The sequence below is a fragment of the Saccopteryx bilineata genome, chromosome 3 (genome assembly GCF_036850765.1).
Source record: "Saccopteryx bilineata isolate mSacBil1 chromosome 3, mSacBil1_pri_phased_curated, whole genome shotgun sequence".
In the NCBI taxonomy this organism is placed as follows: Eukaryota; Metazoa; Chordata; class Mammalia; order Chiroptera; family Emballonuridae; genus Saccopteryx; species Saccopteryx bilineata.
The window spans coordinates 285,686,638-285,703,018 of record NC_089492.1 but is presented as its reverse complement, the minus strand read 5'-3'; the positions used below and the strand labels follow the sequence as shown (position 1 = coordinate 285,703,018).

At 47.1% G+C, this 16,381-nt stretch overlaps 1 protein-coding gene across 1 annotated transcript in view; it reads right to left on the bottom strand.

Moving 5' to 3' along the window:
- MTOR (mechanistic target of rapamycin kinase) overlaps positions 1-16,381 on the bottom strand; it is a 120,490-nt gene that overhangs the window by 36,371 nt on the left and 67,738 nt on the right. Inside the window, exons 29-30 of the mRNA XM_066270444.1 lie at positions 7,567-7,642; positions 4,475-4,614 (exon numbers count right to left, since the gene is read on the bottom strand). Coding sequence (XP_066126541.1) covers positions 4,475-4,614; positions 7,567-7,642 — 216 coding nt within the window. The remainder of the gene's footprint in view (positions 1-4,474; positions 4,615-7,566; positions 7,643-16,381) is intronic.

Below are 16,381 nucleotides of genomic sequence, written 5' to 3'. Positions count from 1 at the left end.
TTTAGAAGAAGCATTCAGGCCCATTATCCAGAATCATGGCATGGCAGTCACTAACTTCACATCTCTCTGGCACATGATCAAGAGAGCCAGGGACACAAGCATTCTAACTCAATACACAGCCAACCTAAAAAAAAAAAAAAGTAACTGGGAAGCCACCCTGTCCTGTCCTGCTTAATAACATGGTTATGCAACATATGTGGCTTTCTGACACCTCTTGCTACACAGCAGGTCAAAGACCCATCCCCAGGCCTTTGACTTTTCCACCTGGTGCAGCAGCAAAGCATAGAACGTATTTGTTCATCTGAAACACCTAAGTGGTTCGCTGACTCCCGAATAATCTGTTCTCAAGGACCCAGAGGCTGTGTACCGAGTAGTATGGGGAGGGGGTTTACCTTGGCTCACTTTAGCTGCAGTGTGGCTGTGTGCATTATGGGGTCGGGGGGCTGACTCTTGTAGTCAGCTTCCTAGAGGCAGACAGTATAGGGACAGGAGCAGGGTCTTAGCTTTAGATCATTCCTGATGCCACCTCTGGCAAACACCTGCCCCAGGCATGTTCAGGATATATGTATACTCAAAGCAAAAGCAATTTAGAAATTACACTCTAAATAGAACTGACTGAATAACCCATGTAAGAAACCTACATATAATCAGGAAAGGAATTCTGCTTCTTTCATCTCTTTTTAAAACCTTTTAGTCTGCCACATTCTTAAATCCCTTGGTCAGCATCACTGGCCACTTACACTTTATAGGTAATTATAAAACTGGAATGAACCCAAGAGATCAGAGGTAAATGGGACCAAGTACTGCAGCGTCAGGAGACCTGGATCACTGCGCTCCTAGGAGACCTCAGGCTGGCTGTCAATTTCTATTAGTTTCCGTTTCCCAACTGTCACATTGGCGTATTAGACAAAACTGCATCTAAAGTCTCCTTGAATACAGCCAAGCTAAATATCCCTACTTAGCACATCTAAGGAAAGTAGTTGTCTTTAATTTAGAAAGGATGGGGAGAGGAAGGGACCAGGAAAGGTTTTAAAAAAGGAAGAGACAGTTCAGGTAAACTTTGAAGGATGGGGAGGATTTCAAACACAAGACAAAGGAGAAGAAAAGGTGGGCAATTCAGGAAGCTGAATGAGCGAATGCAGGGAAAAAAGTTCAGTGGGGTTTGCAGAAGAGTGAATAGTCTGGCCAGAGTGCAGAGAAGTGGGCTGAAATTACAACATGAGACTCTGATGATACTAAATCACTTGAGGAGCTAATCAGAGTTAAATTTTAAGAATGTTTATATTGTTTTTTAATCTTCTTCTTAATAACATATGGTTATGCAATAACACAGTGGTTATGATAACCAATTTGAAAGTTAAAGAAAATTGTTTTTGAAATAATGTGGCTAATTCTTGTTAACATACTTTTCTCTAGCTTTCGATCAGTATCATCCAAAAGCAGATTCTATGGTGATGGACACGTTCTGTATCTGCCCTGTTCACTGTGATAGCCACCAGCCACACTGGCCCCAGAGCATTGAAATGTGGCTACGGTGACCAGATTATCAATTTTCTTAATTTAAAGAGAGCCACATCTGGCTAGTGGCCACCATACCGGACAGTGCAGTTTAAATATCTGTTGGACATAAAATAAGCAGTTTTAGTTGCACAAACTGATAGAGCAGATTTGATAGGATATGCTTTCTCAGCTTATTGAGGTAAGTGAATATGGAATGCTAATTACGAAAATAAATAATAACACTTGAATCTCTCTAATAATGGCTAAGTCAGACAAATCAATTTCAAATAACTTCAGACTATTACGTGTCTATCTGTATACTTGATCCAATGCCTAAGGCTAAATTCATTGACATTAAACTTTCAGGCACTACATTATAAGATTTTTTATTTGGGAAATATAACTTTATATTAGGAAATGAAAATAGCAATCCTTTATCAAAATAATAAATGTAATTAGGTACAGAAAGAATATGTGTAGCGAGACATTCTTTTTAGAAGTCTTACTTGCAGCACTGTAGGCACTGCTAGGAAACAGCAGTCTAGATTTGTTAAATGAAATAAACAATGGTGTGCTGAGTGCACCGTGACCATGTAGATGTCTGTGCACATGCGGTCTTCCCTTGGCATCTATACAAGGGCCTGGTCTTGGGGCTGGGCCAGAGTGGCTGGGGGACAAGTAGAAGACTTGGTTTTCACAGTTCTGTCATTGACCTTACTACTGAATTTTGTGCTATGTGCACATTACCTTTTCAAGAAATAATGCTTTAAAAAATGAATACAAAAATGGAGACTAAAAAATAAAAAGCCTTCAGGAACAGAGGTTCCATGTGCAAATCCAAATGCAAGAGCACAGGCCCGCTGAATTCTCTCTTCCCAAGACAGTTCCTCAGAGATCGGGTTCAGGGGAACCCTGGCTTTGGGTTAGGCAGGCCTCTGAGGGGCTCTGGGTGTTCCAGCCTCACCGTCATCATAGAAGCTCAAACTGTCTCGTCTTTCCCCCCTCACTTCCACATCTAGTAATTCTCCAAACGCCATCAACGCCACCTCCTCCACATCTCTGCCCTTCTCTATGCCCACTGCCCTCAGCCTTCCCTCTTCGCCCCCATCCTCTCTCCCGGAGGATGGCCTCTGAACTGGTCTGGCCATCTCCTCTCTGGCATTTCTTCAATCCACTCCCCCATTTACTCCTAAAAGAATCTTGTTAAAAAATAGGCCTGTCAATCATGGCCCACCAAATACTTGGACGGTTGCCCATAGTCCTTGGGTTACTAAAGTCCAATCCCTTAACTTGGTCTGTGAGCCCCATGTGCTCTGGTCCCTATCTATTTCTCTTGACTCACCTTTCACCTCCTTCCACATCACCTCTGACCCTCCAGCCATGCTGGACTTGCAGAACCTTGTCTTTACTGTGCCTTCTCATCCTCACTGTACTGGTCCAAGTCAGGTATCACTCCCTACTGGAAGCCTTCCATTCCAAGTCAGAATTAGGGCCCTTATTTCTTACAGCTCCCTGGGCTTCCCTTTGTCACCGTACTCAGTCTGCATTACAACAGCCTGGTAGTCTGCTCTGTAAGCTCCAGGAAGGCAGGGCCTGTCTTGTCACAGCTGTGTCCTCAGGGCCTGGGACAGACACTGGCAATAAATACGCACTTGATAACCACGGTCTGAATAAAGAGTGGGGGCCCATCCCACATCCGACAGAAAATCACATAATCTGCTCATGGGAAGATTATATAGCACTTTAACTATTTAAAACTGTAGTTGAACTATTTAATGACTGTAGTATGGAATCTTGTTTTAACTACTTAAAAAAACTGCACTTGATGCTGGAAAACAGAATGAAAACCGTTTTCTTTTCACAACCCCCCCCAAACCAAGACGTAGGCAAGTAAGTGTTCTATACTAAGCATCACTGTTGCTGGGTTTTTTTTTTTCTGAAGTTGGAAACGGGGAGGCAGTCAGACAGACTCCCGCATGCGCCCGACCAGGATCCACCCGGCATGCCCACCAGGGGGCGATGCTCTGCCCATCTGGGGTGTTGCTCTGTTGCAACCAGAGCCATTCTAGTGCCCAAGGCAGAGGCCATAGAGCCATCCTCAGCGCCCAGGCCAACTTTGCTCCAATGGAGCCTTGGCTGTGGGAGGGGAAGAGAGAGACAGAGAGGAAGGAGAGGGGGAGGGGTGGAGAAGCAGATGGGCGCTTCTTCTGTGTGCCCTGGCCGGGAATCGAACCCGGGACTCCTGCACACCAGGCTGACGCTCTACCACTGAGCCAACCGGCCAGGGCCACCACTGCTGCTTCTACCCAGAATCCCCTCTCCCTCTCCCTACACCTCCTTCACCTGCCTCCTGACCATGGTCCTTCCTCAGGGAGAAGTACAGCATCAGCCTGCACTCTCCTCTGGTCTTCTGAAGTCACGTGCTCACACCATGGTCGCTGCTTGCCCAGGCTTTAGTAACGGCCTGCTAGTGCCTGTCTCACCTACCTTTCCACAGAGGCCCTGTTTTCTGTCCTTTCTGCACCTGGAGCCCAGCACAGGCCTGAGCATGTAGTAAGCATTCAATAAAGCTGAAGCACCTGACGAGGCCAGCCTGCTGGTCTCTCCTAAACTCACTGCCGAGGGCTGATAAAAAATACCAGGAGGCCTTCATCAGTCAGTCAAGGTGGAGAGGTAGATGGGAGGAGCAGGTGCAGATCCCAGAGCAGAAGCCAAGCCTGTCCGGTCCCAGGGCATGACAACGTTTAAGTTAAAAAAAAAAAAAAAAAAAAAAAAAAAGGCCTTTCTGTTTAGCACCAAGGCAGAACAGACAGAGAAAAACACCAAAGTTATAAAAGATGATTCCTGGGACAATACCAAGTGAAACAAAAACGAGAGTCTAGGAGAGAACTCTGTTTGGGGGAAGCCTTTCAAGCCCAAAGGTCACAAACGTGCCCTCTCTGCAGCCGCTGGGCCGGCACCCTGCTGCGCTCACCATTCCCCCAAGGCCTCGAGGCAGCGCATGCGGCCCAGCATCAGCTCGGGGTCATCCTTGTTGGTGTCCATTTTCTTATCATAGGCCACCAGGGCATCCTCCCACTCATGCAGTTTCTCATACCAGGTCGCCTGGATCTCCTGCCAAGTGGAAAAGAAGGACTGGAGTGAGGCACAGAGAACAGGAGGGTGCAGGCTCTAATCCACACACTTTCCCAGAGCACTGAGTTATATGGATGCCACGGCATCTATCAGTTTGTCCTGGCTCTGCTGGAAAAGAACTGCAGAATGCCTGGTCTGGAGGTACGTGTGGTGATGCGGGAAACGCTGGTGCCTTGGCACAGGGATGGCAGGATCCTGGGGCAATCTGAGAACAGATGTCGGGTCATGCTCCTCCCCCCCATCACTGCCCAGACGGAGGGGTCACCAGAACTCCAGCACGCAGGGATGTGAGGACGGGAGAGAACATTTGGGACAGCAGGAAGCCCCGAGCAGAGCTCCTGCAAGGATGCCCGGCCTGGGTCTGCAGGAGTGCTGGCGTGCCACATGGCAGGGATGGCAGCTGCTTGCCTGATTGGGCCAGAAAGACAGGCCACATCTGCATATTTGTTGGAGGAAAACAACCCACTTTTTAAATGCTTTTGATTCTCTGCATATCTTTATGCATTTTTAAACTTCCAGGAAATAATAATTTAAAATACAATAGAATACCAGTTAAAATTCTTTGGAAAACCTTTCCTCTCTTCTCTTCCAGTCCCCCATCCAATGTTCCCTCCTGCTCAGCGCTTGGCAGCTTTGCCAGCGCCAGGGCCAAGGGATGGATTCCATCAACGGTGACAGATGGCGTGCCACGCTGAAGTTAGCGTCAGCCCTGTGAGTGAGAGTACTGCAGGCTAGATAGAGGTTGTAGACTGGCTCCCTAAATGGCCAGGGGGCTGTTTTCTGCCTCCGCCCTCCACCTGCCCTGTCCTCCACCTCAGGCTGGCTCTGGGCTTCATCAGCAGCTTAGTAAATGACTGTCTCTCCCAGACCAGTGTAGTGGTTCTCTAGAATTTCTTTCACAACAGCATGATTTGCAGTGGAATCTGTGCGATATAATGCAAGGCCCCTATTAGTTCCCCCATTACCCTCCTCTCCTTTCTAAAGAAAACGGGTATTTGAGCACCACTGACACCAGCAGCAACTCTGCTAAGCTCGCTTGAACCTCTGTGAAGAGGTCTGTATTCTAGGTCGTTAACCTGACTTACTCCCCGTGTTATTTTCAGCGGAGGCGATCCTCTCTCCTACTCCTGCACTAATTCTGCTGCCACAACAGTCTTTTCTCCCATGTCAGTGGATGGTGGGGTTTTCCAAACTGACATCTCTGGCTCCGTGGACGGCAAAATGACCTAAGCTTCATTTTCCAAGCCTGTTTAGAATAATGCCTCAATATGAAAGAGAAAACTTGGAGAGAAAGAGTGCAAAGATGGTGTAAAATAAAAGACTCTTAAGTTAAAAAGTACCACTGGACAATTTCCCATTTTGCATTTCCATACTGGATGGAAAGGAAAAGAGGGGCCGATGACTAATGCGTGGCGCACGCAGCACACACAGGCAGGAAGTGGAGGGAGCGGCATATGGAGCGGGTCAGGTAGGGGGCAGGATATTTTGAATTGCAATAGATTGCAGAAACTATAAGGTTTAAGCAATGAATCACACAAAATTCTAATGAGATTGCTGTTACATAAATTGTGCTGAGAAAGCGCAGACTCTGCCAACAAAAAGCAAACCATTGTCAAGTTTAATATGATTCAGCCACCTAAATATAACAGAAAATCCACCACAGGGTTAGCGATAATCCTGAAGCTAATGGCCACCTTTAGAGCCTGGAGACAGAGGGACTTTCATTTAAGGTTGGCCCTCTCAGCTGCTGAGGTAGAAACTATTCGTTGGCTGGTCACCTGAATACCAGGTGATCCTGGATCCTGGTTTCAGTCAGCACTTCTTGTAGTCTAGAGCCCTAAGGCTATCAAAGGAGAGGGCGTTTTTGTCTAGGTGGACTGCTCTAAGTGCCCTCTCTGCCGACTTTCTTCCCCCTGGCAATAAGGACTGCAGCATGAATGGCTGAGACACAGTCCCGTTTTGTCAACTGGAAAGATGCTTTCTTAGTCTAGTTACAGATCTGTGCTCAAGATGGTAAAATATTCTCCTAACCTAATGCTTTCAGTCCGTGAGTGAGAAAAAGCCTGGGAAGCAGTCACAATCTGCTCTACTCTGAAGCACTGGGCTCTTGATTAAGGCAAACCAGAGTAAGTGACCTACACGATTAATGAAAGGTTCCTTATCAAATATATGGACCCAGAACTTCTTGACCTTCCAGGAAGTCAATGCTAAGTTGATTAAGTCGATGCTTTATATATGGTTAGGAAGTTACCAAAGCACCCTCCCAGGACCGCAGAGGCTAACAGAAACATTTTAATACTGGTAGGGCAAAGATGGCAGGAAAGAAGAAGCTATGTAAGCAATAATGAAATGGAACAATCACTCAATAGCAGGTATAAATTATAGTGTACTTTTTCTGGAGAACTGGCCATGGTTTCTTCTAAAGTATGTACTGAGTGTTAACTGTGGGCCAGTGGCAATGCCAGCTGCTACAGATGACACAAAGATAATTCAGGTCAGGACCAAACACCTGGACTTGGATGCCAGATTGCATGGGGTTAGATCCTGGTTCTTCCATTTATTCCTCCTCTCAGCTCAGGCAAGGTTGTTATCCCGTTGGGACCACAGTCCCCACATCTGTAAAATGGGCTGTTGTGAGGATTGAATTAGATGGAGTATATAAAGCACTTAGCAAAGGGCTGGCACATGCTAAGAGTTGATAAATACCAGCTAGCACTGTTTACGAACTCTGTCTTCAGGATCTGTGTTCACTTTGAATAAGGTCCATATAGCCACTGTCTCCTTCATCCTTAAGATATAGCTAAGTCGCACCAGTCTCTTACCAACCAGGAAAAACACGGGAAAGGAGAGTAACTTTCTCAAGGTCATAGCCGAGTGCCTCCCTAGCCAGGTTGCTACCTCTTGCTTGTCTGAAAGGAGCGAGGCACTTACCAGCTCTCCGAAGTGTTTCATGGCGTATTCTAAGACCCCAGCAGCTGCCTCGGGCTGCTGCAGCTTGTTATTAATGCTGGGAAAACAGAAGAAAAAGGTGGTTACAATCACATCGAAGTGTGGGAGGCATGGGGTCATTTGTGGGCGGGTGGCTCACCAGCATGTTGGGGACAATGTCTAGCAGATCCAGAGGGAGACTCAATGATCTAGTCCCACTCAGAAGGTTCAGCCTGAACGATTTCACCTTGGACCCGTACTCCTAATCTGAGGGCACATCTGGTAGAGAGGAAGCCCCTCTGCTCCGGGCCCTTCCTCCAACCAGCAGGCACCTTCCTCTCCGTATTAGGTCAGGCAGCACATGTCTATCCTTGAAAAACTAGAAACCTCGATCTAAAATTGTCCCTGTTGTACAGCAGAACCACATGAGGTACCTTTGAGTTATTAACTCTTACTTCCTTTCCTCATTTGCCTTCAGGAGTAAGAATAACCAACATAAATAAAATCACTGGGCTCTGTGGGCAACACAGAAACGGCAGGGAGGCTGGGTCCCCACCTCCGTGACAGCGAAGCCTGGCTGGCCTGCTCCCCAGAGCTCACTGCCTTCACGCACAGGTGCCCGCTCAGGCCCCCTTCACAGACCAGTGCCCCCCCTGCAGCAGGCCATGGGGGACCACGTGCAGCGTTACCTGTCTGGTCTATGGCGGAGAGCCGCCTTTCACTAACAACTCCCTACTTGCTGATGTCATCTGTGGGCAGCACATGGCCAATTGGGACTGGAGGACTATGACTATATTGGGCAACTCCCAGTGCTTCTGGAAGGCCTGGTGCCTGCAGCCAGTTCATCAGAGAGGCTGCAAATGGTCCCGAAAGCAGGGCAGCGCAAGACTCAGACCTCTTCCGGTAGACATCTATGGAAAAGGGTGAACAGCAACAGACACGACACTAACCCTAAGCCTGAGTCATGGAAGGAGGCCAGGAGGGAGGGCACGGGCTGGAGGAAGTCAAAGGACAACACGATCAGATCTGTTCACAGGTAGAGAGCTAAACAGGACAGGCCACCTTGGGAATCTAGACTGGTTTATCAAGCAAGAATCCGGTTTATTGCCCTAAGAACTATTTGACTAGAATTAATTTCTAAGTGGTTTTGGGAAATTCCAGGGTTTTGGTTCAATGTGGTAATATGGCAAGAGATTGATTGCTGTTATAAGTATTATTTTAAAAAATTCAAGCACCATTTCATTTCTTCCAAGAAAACCAAGAGGGGAACTGCCCAGAAATCTGATGAATTAGAGCCGTTAACATTTGTGAAATAATCTAATGCCTCGTATTTACAAAGCACATTTCAAATAATCTTTCCAACCTATCACTCCCTGACCTCACACATCCCTCTGAGAACGGGAAGGGAAAGGTACTCCCAGCCCGGTGTGACCCCTGAGAAGACTACAGCCCATGGGAGCAGTGCTTTGCCCCAAGACCCAAAGTCTGGGGCCAGTGCCCCCAAAACCTGAGCCATCTCGTGCCTCTTGTTAAGGCGAGGTAGGGAGAGAAACAGCCTTGGATTTGGAATCAGAAGACGTGGATTTACATTTCTGGAGGTCGAACTCTGTTAATTATAAGCTGTGTGACCACATAATCAAGTCAACAATTTTGAGTTTCAAATTTCTCATCTATAATATGGGGCTAATATGACTTCCTTTACAGGGTTCAGAAAATTAAATAACGGTTCTGAAATAAGCAGGTCCTTATAAATGCTTCTTCCTTCATCTGCTTTTGTCCAAGTATAGAAGTTACTAAAACAGTTATATGTTTGTGTACAGAAAAAACAGACATCTAAGGTTGAGACGTGAGCCGGCACTAGCAAATCATCAAGTTCCGAAGTCATCCGGAACAGGACCACTCTAACCGGCTGTCCAAGCTATCGGCACCAGGCTCTGCAACGAGAGGCAAAGTCGCCATACAGACCTGCTCTCTTATTTACAGGAGCAGGTAGGCAGCCTCCTGCGGGACGACAGGGCAGGCCCCCTGGTGCTTCCATGCATGTCCCAAGCAAAGCAGTGCGCCAGGCGTTCTCCCATAAGTTTTCTGCAGCAGGATTCAGCAATGTTTTAACATCCAAGCTTCCTTTAGGAAGCCCAATACAGGTTTTCTAAGCTGAGAATGAAAAGCCAAGTCCTAAGGGACTAAGCCCACCGCACATTCATTGTGAAGCAGCTTCCCTTTCCTCCTGGCCCCGAAGTCCGGTTCTCAACTTCGGTGCTCAATCACACGGGCCTGGGTAAGCTGTATTGATAACCGATCTTACTGGGCATAGATTTGTGATTATCTAGTTCCTTGAACCCAAATAAACATTTTAGGAGCATTAAGAAAGCAGGAGAAGCCTGACCAGGCAGTGGCGCAGTGGATAGAGCGTCGAACTGGGATGCGGAGGACCCAGGTTCGAGACCCCAAGGTCGCCAGCTTGAGCGCAGGTTCATCTGGTTTGAGCAAGGCTCACCAGCTTGAGCCCAAGGTCGCTGGCTCGAGCAAGGGTTACTTGCTCTGCTGTAGCACCCCTGGTCAAGGCACATTTGAGAAAGCAATTAATGAACAACTAAGGAGAGCAATGAAGAACTGATGTTTCTCATCTCTCTCCCTTCCTGTCTGTCTGTCCCTATCTGTCCCTCTCTCTGACTCTCTGTCTCTGCCACACAAAAAAAAAGCAGCAGGAAAAAAGCTAGTTATCTATTATAGTATAATCAACTATGTAACATCATATATAAACATATATAATTATGTAGTCTATACCTTATTTATAGCCCCAATGTGGACTACTAGGATGGCCCTGGTAGGAATATAAACTATTTTGATGGGGAAGATAAGGTGTTCTTTGCCTGAACTAAAAGAAGTTAACTCTGAGAATCAGACATCAAAATCTAGGCGTTCTAACAACTGTCTTCCTATTTCGTGTTCTGAAACATATTTTGTTTTAAAAAGAAATTATAAACATTACCAAAGCTTGCTCCCTAGGGATCAAGCAACACAAAATGAAGCAAAAGTCTCTTTCCGCTCCACTCTCCCCTGCATTACACAGAGAAGAGTTTTACAAAAACTGATCAAAATCAGGAAGTTGTGACTAAGAGGAGAAATGAAAATTTTACCTTAAAGTTGCTATAGCTTTGATGTACCTCCAACAAAGCTTTGAAAATTAAAAGAAAACATCATTTGGCCCCAACTTCTAAAAGAGAAAGCCCAAATAAGTCACCTGCATAACACTTCCCACCTGAATGTGCACGGATGCAGGTGAGGATGCAGACAGAACCCAGTGGGAGGGGAAGGGAGGGGCTGGCCCCGCTGGAGGAGCTACTGATGAGGTCTTAGCAAATGACATGAAACTGGGGGTGTACCCTGAGATTCATGACAAGCTCTTGGCTAATAAGGACAATGACCAAAAAATTACAACGCTGACTCAACAGACTAAAACACACCCATGAAAAATGAGTGGGATCAGTCTGAGAGAGTCCCTTTCAAACATTAAGTTCTTGGTCCCCCATTCGAAGACCTGGAGGAAAGAAGGAGGTTGTACACCCCCACTTCCGGTTGTCCAAAGTAGAGATGTCACATTAACCAGCGGTTACCACCCATTTCATCTTTCCTCTTCCTTATTTTTACTTATTTTCCTATCGGACTTTCTCCACAAGCTACCCCTCTCTCTATTCTGCCCTTCTGTGGAGTCTCCAGTGCATGCCGACAGGTTGCTGGAGAATGCAGATGCAGATGTGGAGTTTCTGAAAGTAAGTGGACGAAACTCTTGGTGCTCAAGAGCCTGTCGTCTTGTTTGGGACCTTAACTTTTTCCCCTTAAGCCTCCATGACTTCGGCATTCCAGCCTGGGAGACAATATACTATAACTACAAAAAGATGCCTCAATTTATTGAGAGCTCATTGTGCTAAATGCTTACATGTGCTATCTCAACCCTATAGACACTATTATTTATAGTCCCATTTTAATATGAAGAATATGTGGCCCAGCAGGAACAGGCTATTGGACGTTATCCTTTCCCTTAAAAACTGTGCCATTTGAAAGCATCTGAAGTGATAACTAAAGGTACGTGGCAAGCTCTGCGACGGGAGGGTCAGGGTCTTGGTTTTCCACTCTCAGCATCAGTAGGTACCCAGTCAACAACTGTGAAGTCAGTGAGTAAAAGCACTGGCTGGGATTTTTTTTTTTTAATCAAAGTCTTTCTTTAAATGTTTATTTTATTAATTTTAGAGAGAGGAAGGGGGAGAGAGAGAAAGGAACAGGAATGTTCCTGTACGTGCCCTGATCGGGGACTGAACCAGCAACCTCTGCACTTTGGGATGACACTCCAGCCAGTGGATCCAGGCGGCCAGGGCTGGGTGGGGGGTTTTGATTAACTAACTCTCTAACTGGCCTTTCAGGAGAAAGGTACCCTACTGGACCTCCTCTTAACTTCCTCACTGATACTGGTGGCTAATACTCCCCTCTGACCACTAAGCTCCCATCCCTACTTTTTAAAATTTCCTTTCAGAAGCTACTAATACGCCCTCAAGTCTCCCAGCACAAGTCAGCCGTGCAGCCACAGCGGGCTTTTCCGAGGCAGCTTGTTCAAGGCTGCCGGGTGACGGACAGAGCCCAGGCTGCAGTGTGGGATAAATTAGCCTCTATGGACACTCACTAGTTCCTAGCTTCTAAGTCCCCAGTCTCCTGCCTACTTTGGGACATAAGCCTGTCCTTTGAAATATGCCCCCTTTCAACCCAGCTGTGGTTTTATGACACCGGAGGGACTGTCTGATGTTGAGCTCATAGGAAAAAAATCACCTTTGCTCAAAAGCCCCCTTAATGAGGAACTCTCACTTTATGGGGTAGCCGGGAGTTTTCTACAGCCTGTTCTGTAAACGCTCCCTTGTGTGCCCATCAGTCTCTATTAATGCTGGAGGCTTATAAAGGGCACACTGTCCAAAGCCCCAGCCTGCACAGAGGAGCGCAAATGACACAAACCAGACCCCACTGATGCTGGTCCAGGTAGAGAGATCTGACAACAGATAAGTTTTGAGGCAGAGGCCTGGGCAGCATGGTGCCTACAATAACAGTGTACAGATATGACAGGCCGACCCATCTCCTCTCAATGTGCACTGAGGACAGAAGGGAAAGGGGGTTGTGTTGCAAGAACTTTTTAAGCTGGTGGGTACCAATTCCCACTGCTGTCTTAACAGGGACAAAGGGGTGTAAGTCCTGCCCCATATTCCAATGAGAACATCCAGCTGAGACCTTACACAGCTGTGATTCTACAATGTCAACGGAAAGCGCCTATCCATGTTAAAACGCAGAGCCCGCCTGACCTGTGGTGGCGCAGTAGATAAAGCGTCGACCTGGAAATGCTGAGGCTGCCGGTTTGAAACCCTGGGCTTGCCTGGTCAAGGTACATATGGGAGTTGATGCTTCCAGCTCCTCCCCCCTGTCTCTCTCTCTCCTCTCTCTCTCTCTCTCTCTCCCTCTCTCTCTCCTCTTTAAAATGAATAAATAAAATAAAAATAAAAATAAAAAGAAAGAAAATTAAAAAACAAAAACGCAGAGCCCACACAGGGACCGGGCGTGGGAAAGACAATGCAGAGGGACAGACAGGACACGGTGAATCGGGATTGCGAGGGGAAGAGGCCATTATGCAGACAGCGGTGCTGTCATTCAGTCCCACCTCAAGAGTTCGCTTTCACTAAAGGAAGCCAAGTGGAGACCTTGATACAGAAAATTCTTGGCAATTGGGGAAACCCTTTCTAGATCTGAGCAAAATTAATGAATACAGAAAAGAAACGGTCTCAACGCCTTCTACAGCAAACCGGTCCCAATGGGCATCTTTGTCCCCTCTTTCTAAACTCTGCTTCCAGAAGCAGGGTGTGTGTGAGCTGAGCCAGGGGCCTAATCTGAGCTTCGCGTTGCTGTGGTGGGCTCCCTCTCAGGAGAGATGGCCAAGAAGTTAGTGTTGGGAGCAGGGGTCATTCCTTCTCTGTGACTTCCCCCTGAGCTTTCCCTCAGTGCTTCTGGGCAGGCAGTGACCACCTGCACTGAGGATGAGACTGACAGGAGGGGTCAGTCACTGACTGCTCAGGGTCTTCATGATGACGCCCAGCAAAGCTGAGAGAGGGTCACTGGCTCGGCATCCAGAGGCCATTCCTATCACCTGAAGAACTCCTGTTTCCTGAAGGGTTCTCTAAGTCACTGCTCCATAGGCGCTGAACTGTGTCAAAGCTGAAGTAATCTGGCCTGGTGATTCCTTCTTGTGTGGCTCATTGGGTTATCGCCCTCATCTCTTGGCCTTGGCGCCTTGGTGACATGCACCTATAAAGAGCGAACTGATGCAGGGTACTCAACACAAAGCCCGAGCCTGTCGGAAAGTCAGCAGTGGGAGCATCTGTAGTCCCATCTGGGGGACTACTTAGGCTTTCCTGGTGCTCCCGTCAGGAATTTATGAGAATGTTATGCACTTGCTGCCCAAATGGCTCTAGGCCTTCTCTCTCCTATTTCTAGTGCAGGCCAGAGCCTGCATTTCATTTGGTTCCCTGTCAAGTAAGAATTCTCTGAATTCCCTTGGTGCTCTGCCGGTGACACATGCCACACAGCTGACAGGGAACCTCGGCAGGCTAGACTGAGGAGCTCCTGACCAGCCAAGATGAGGCCAAGCTGGACACCACTTCGGGCCCTCAGCGCTATATCCAATAGTCTTTCCTTCCCATCTAAAGTAGTGGCTGCTTTGGATCATCCCGTCACTTCTCTCACCACCAAAACAGCTCTGTGCCCAACACATGATGCAGGACTCAGCAGCTGGGCTCCCGCATAGAGTTAGGAAGACCTGCGGATGGCTGGGCCTGGGTCCTGACCAGGCAGCTACCCTGGGACTCTGGGGACAGCAGAATGCACTGGGAACTCCAACATGCACTTGTCTCTTTCTGAATAGGGTCATTTAAGAGCAAAAGGAGAGCAATAAAGACAGAAGGCAACATGGGAACTTCTGAAACGTGACACGGAAAAAGGTTGTGGGGACAATTTAAGGGCAGGCAGCAGGGGAAGTGAAGGGAGCCTGGCAGGCCTCAGTTACCCACTGAAGCCGGTAAGGACGGAAATAGCATCCCAGAGTCTGGTACATCCAAGCTGTCCTTTTTTGCTGCAGAAACTAAGGAAAAGTAGCATTACTCTTTTCTACACAGCAAGAAAGAGAAGGCTGGCCTCGCTGGAAGGTTTCAAAGGTAAGACATCCGATGTCCTTGGAGCTCTCGTGGACCTAAGGCACAAATATAAAAAATGTCTGATGCAAGACAGGGGGCCCACCTTGGACAACCAAAACAGGTTCCTGACATCTAAGCATAGTGGCCTAAGGGCAAAGAGCTCTCGTCTTCACCCCTTCCTTCGCCCACTCACAGCTTAAATGGTGTGTCTGTCACAATACCTAGGGGACACGCTAGATCAGGGTATGAGAAAGTGGGGGATAAGAATAAAAAGGGTAGAATGCTAACAGCTGTGTAGATTAAGAAAAGGGGAGAGAAAAATCTTATCTTTTCAAGACTGGTGGGGGACAAGTACAATGTGTCCGTAAAGTCATGGTGCACTTTTGACCGGTCACAGGAAAGCAACAAAAGACGATAGAAATGTGAAATCTGCACCAAATAAAAGGAAAACCCTCCTCCCAGTTTCTGTAGGATGATGTGGCAGCATGTGCGTATGTGCAGATGATGATGTAACACTGTGTATACAGCGGAGCAGCCCACGGCCATGCCAGTTGAGATGTGGACGGTACAGAGGAAAGTTCAGTGTGTTCTGTGGCTCGCTAAATTCAAATCCATGACCAAAGTGCAACGCAAATATCGGCGCATTTATAAGAAGCGCCACCACATAGGAATAACATTACTTGGTGGGATAAGCAGTTGAAGGAAACCAGCAGTTTGGTGGAGAAACCCCGTTCTGGTAGGCCATCAGTCAGCGACGAGTCTGTAGAGGCTATACGGGATAGCTACCTAAGGAGCCCTAAAAAAATCTGTGCGTGAGCCCACATCGAACTGCACTGAACAGGTATGAAACTGGGAGAGTTTTCCTTTTATTTGGTGCAGATTTCACATTTCTATCATTTTTTGTTGCTTTCCTGTGACTGGTCAAAAGTGCACCATGACTTTACGAACACACTATATATCTGTTTTGTTTGTTTGAATTAAAAATAATTTGGCCCTGGCCAGTTAGCTCAGTCGGTTAGAACGTCATCCCAAAACACCAAGGTTTCAGGTTAGATCCCCGGTCAGGGCACGAATGAGAAACAAACAATCAATGAGTGTACAACTAAGTGGAATGAGTTGATGCTTCTCTCTCTCTCTCTCAAATCAATGGGGGGAATAAAAAGGAAATGCCTATTTTATACATCATGGTAACCCGAGCATTCTTATAATTTTGTATTCTGCTTTTTTTTAAAGAACACAGGCATTTTATGCTTTATCCAGAGCCTTCGTAATCACATTCAACACTGCATACTAATTTCATCCTGTTTAGCAATCTCTCACGGACGCAGCCTCTTGGCTGGTTGGGAGCAGCACTTGTTAGATGACCAGGCATCAGGAGAGCTGCTTATTTGTATATATGTATGTATGTGTTTATTTATTTATTTTGTATTTTTCTGAAGTGAGAAGTGGGGAGGCAGAGAGACAGACTCCCACATGCACCTGACAGGGATCCACCCAGCATGCCCACCAGGGGGCGATGCTCTGCCCATCTGGGGCGTTGCTTCATTGTGGCTGGAGCTATTCTAGCAGCTGAGGTGGAGGTCATGGAGCCATCCTCA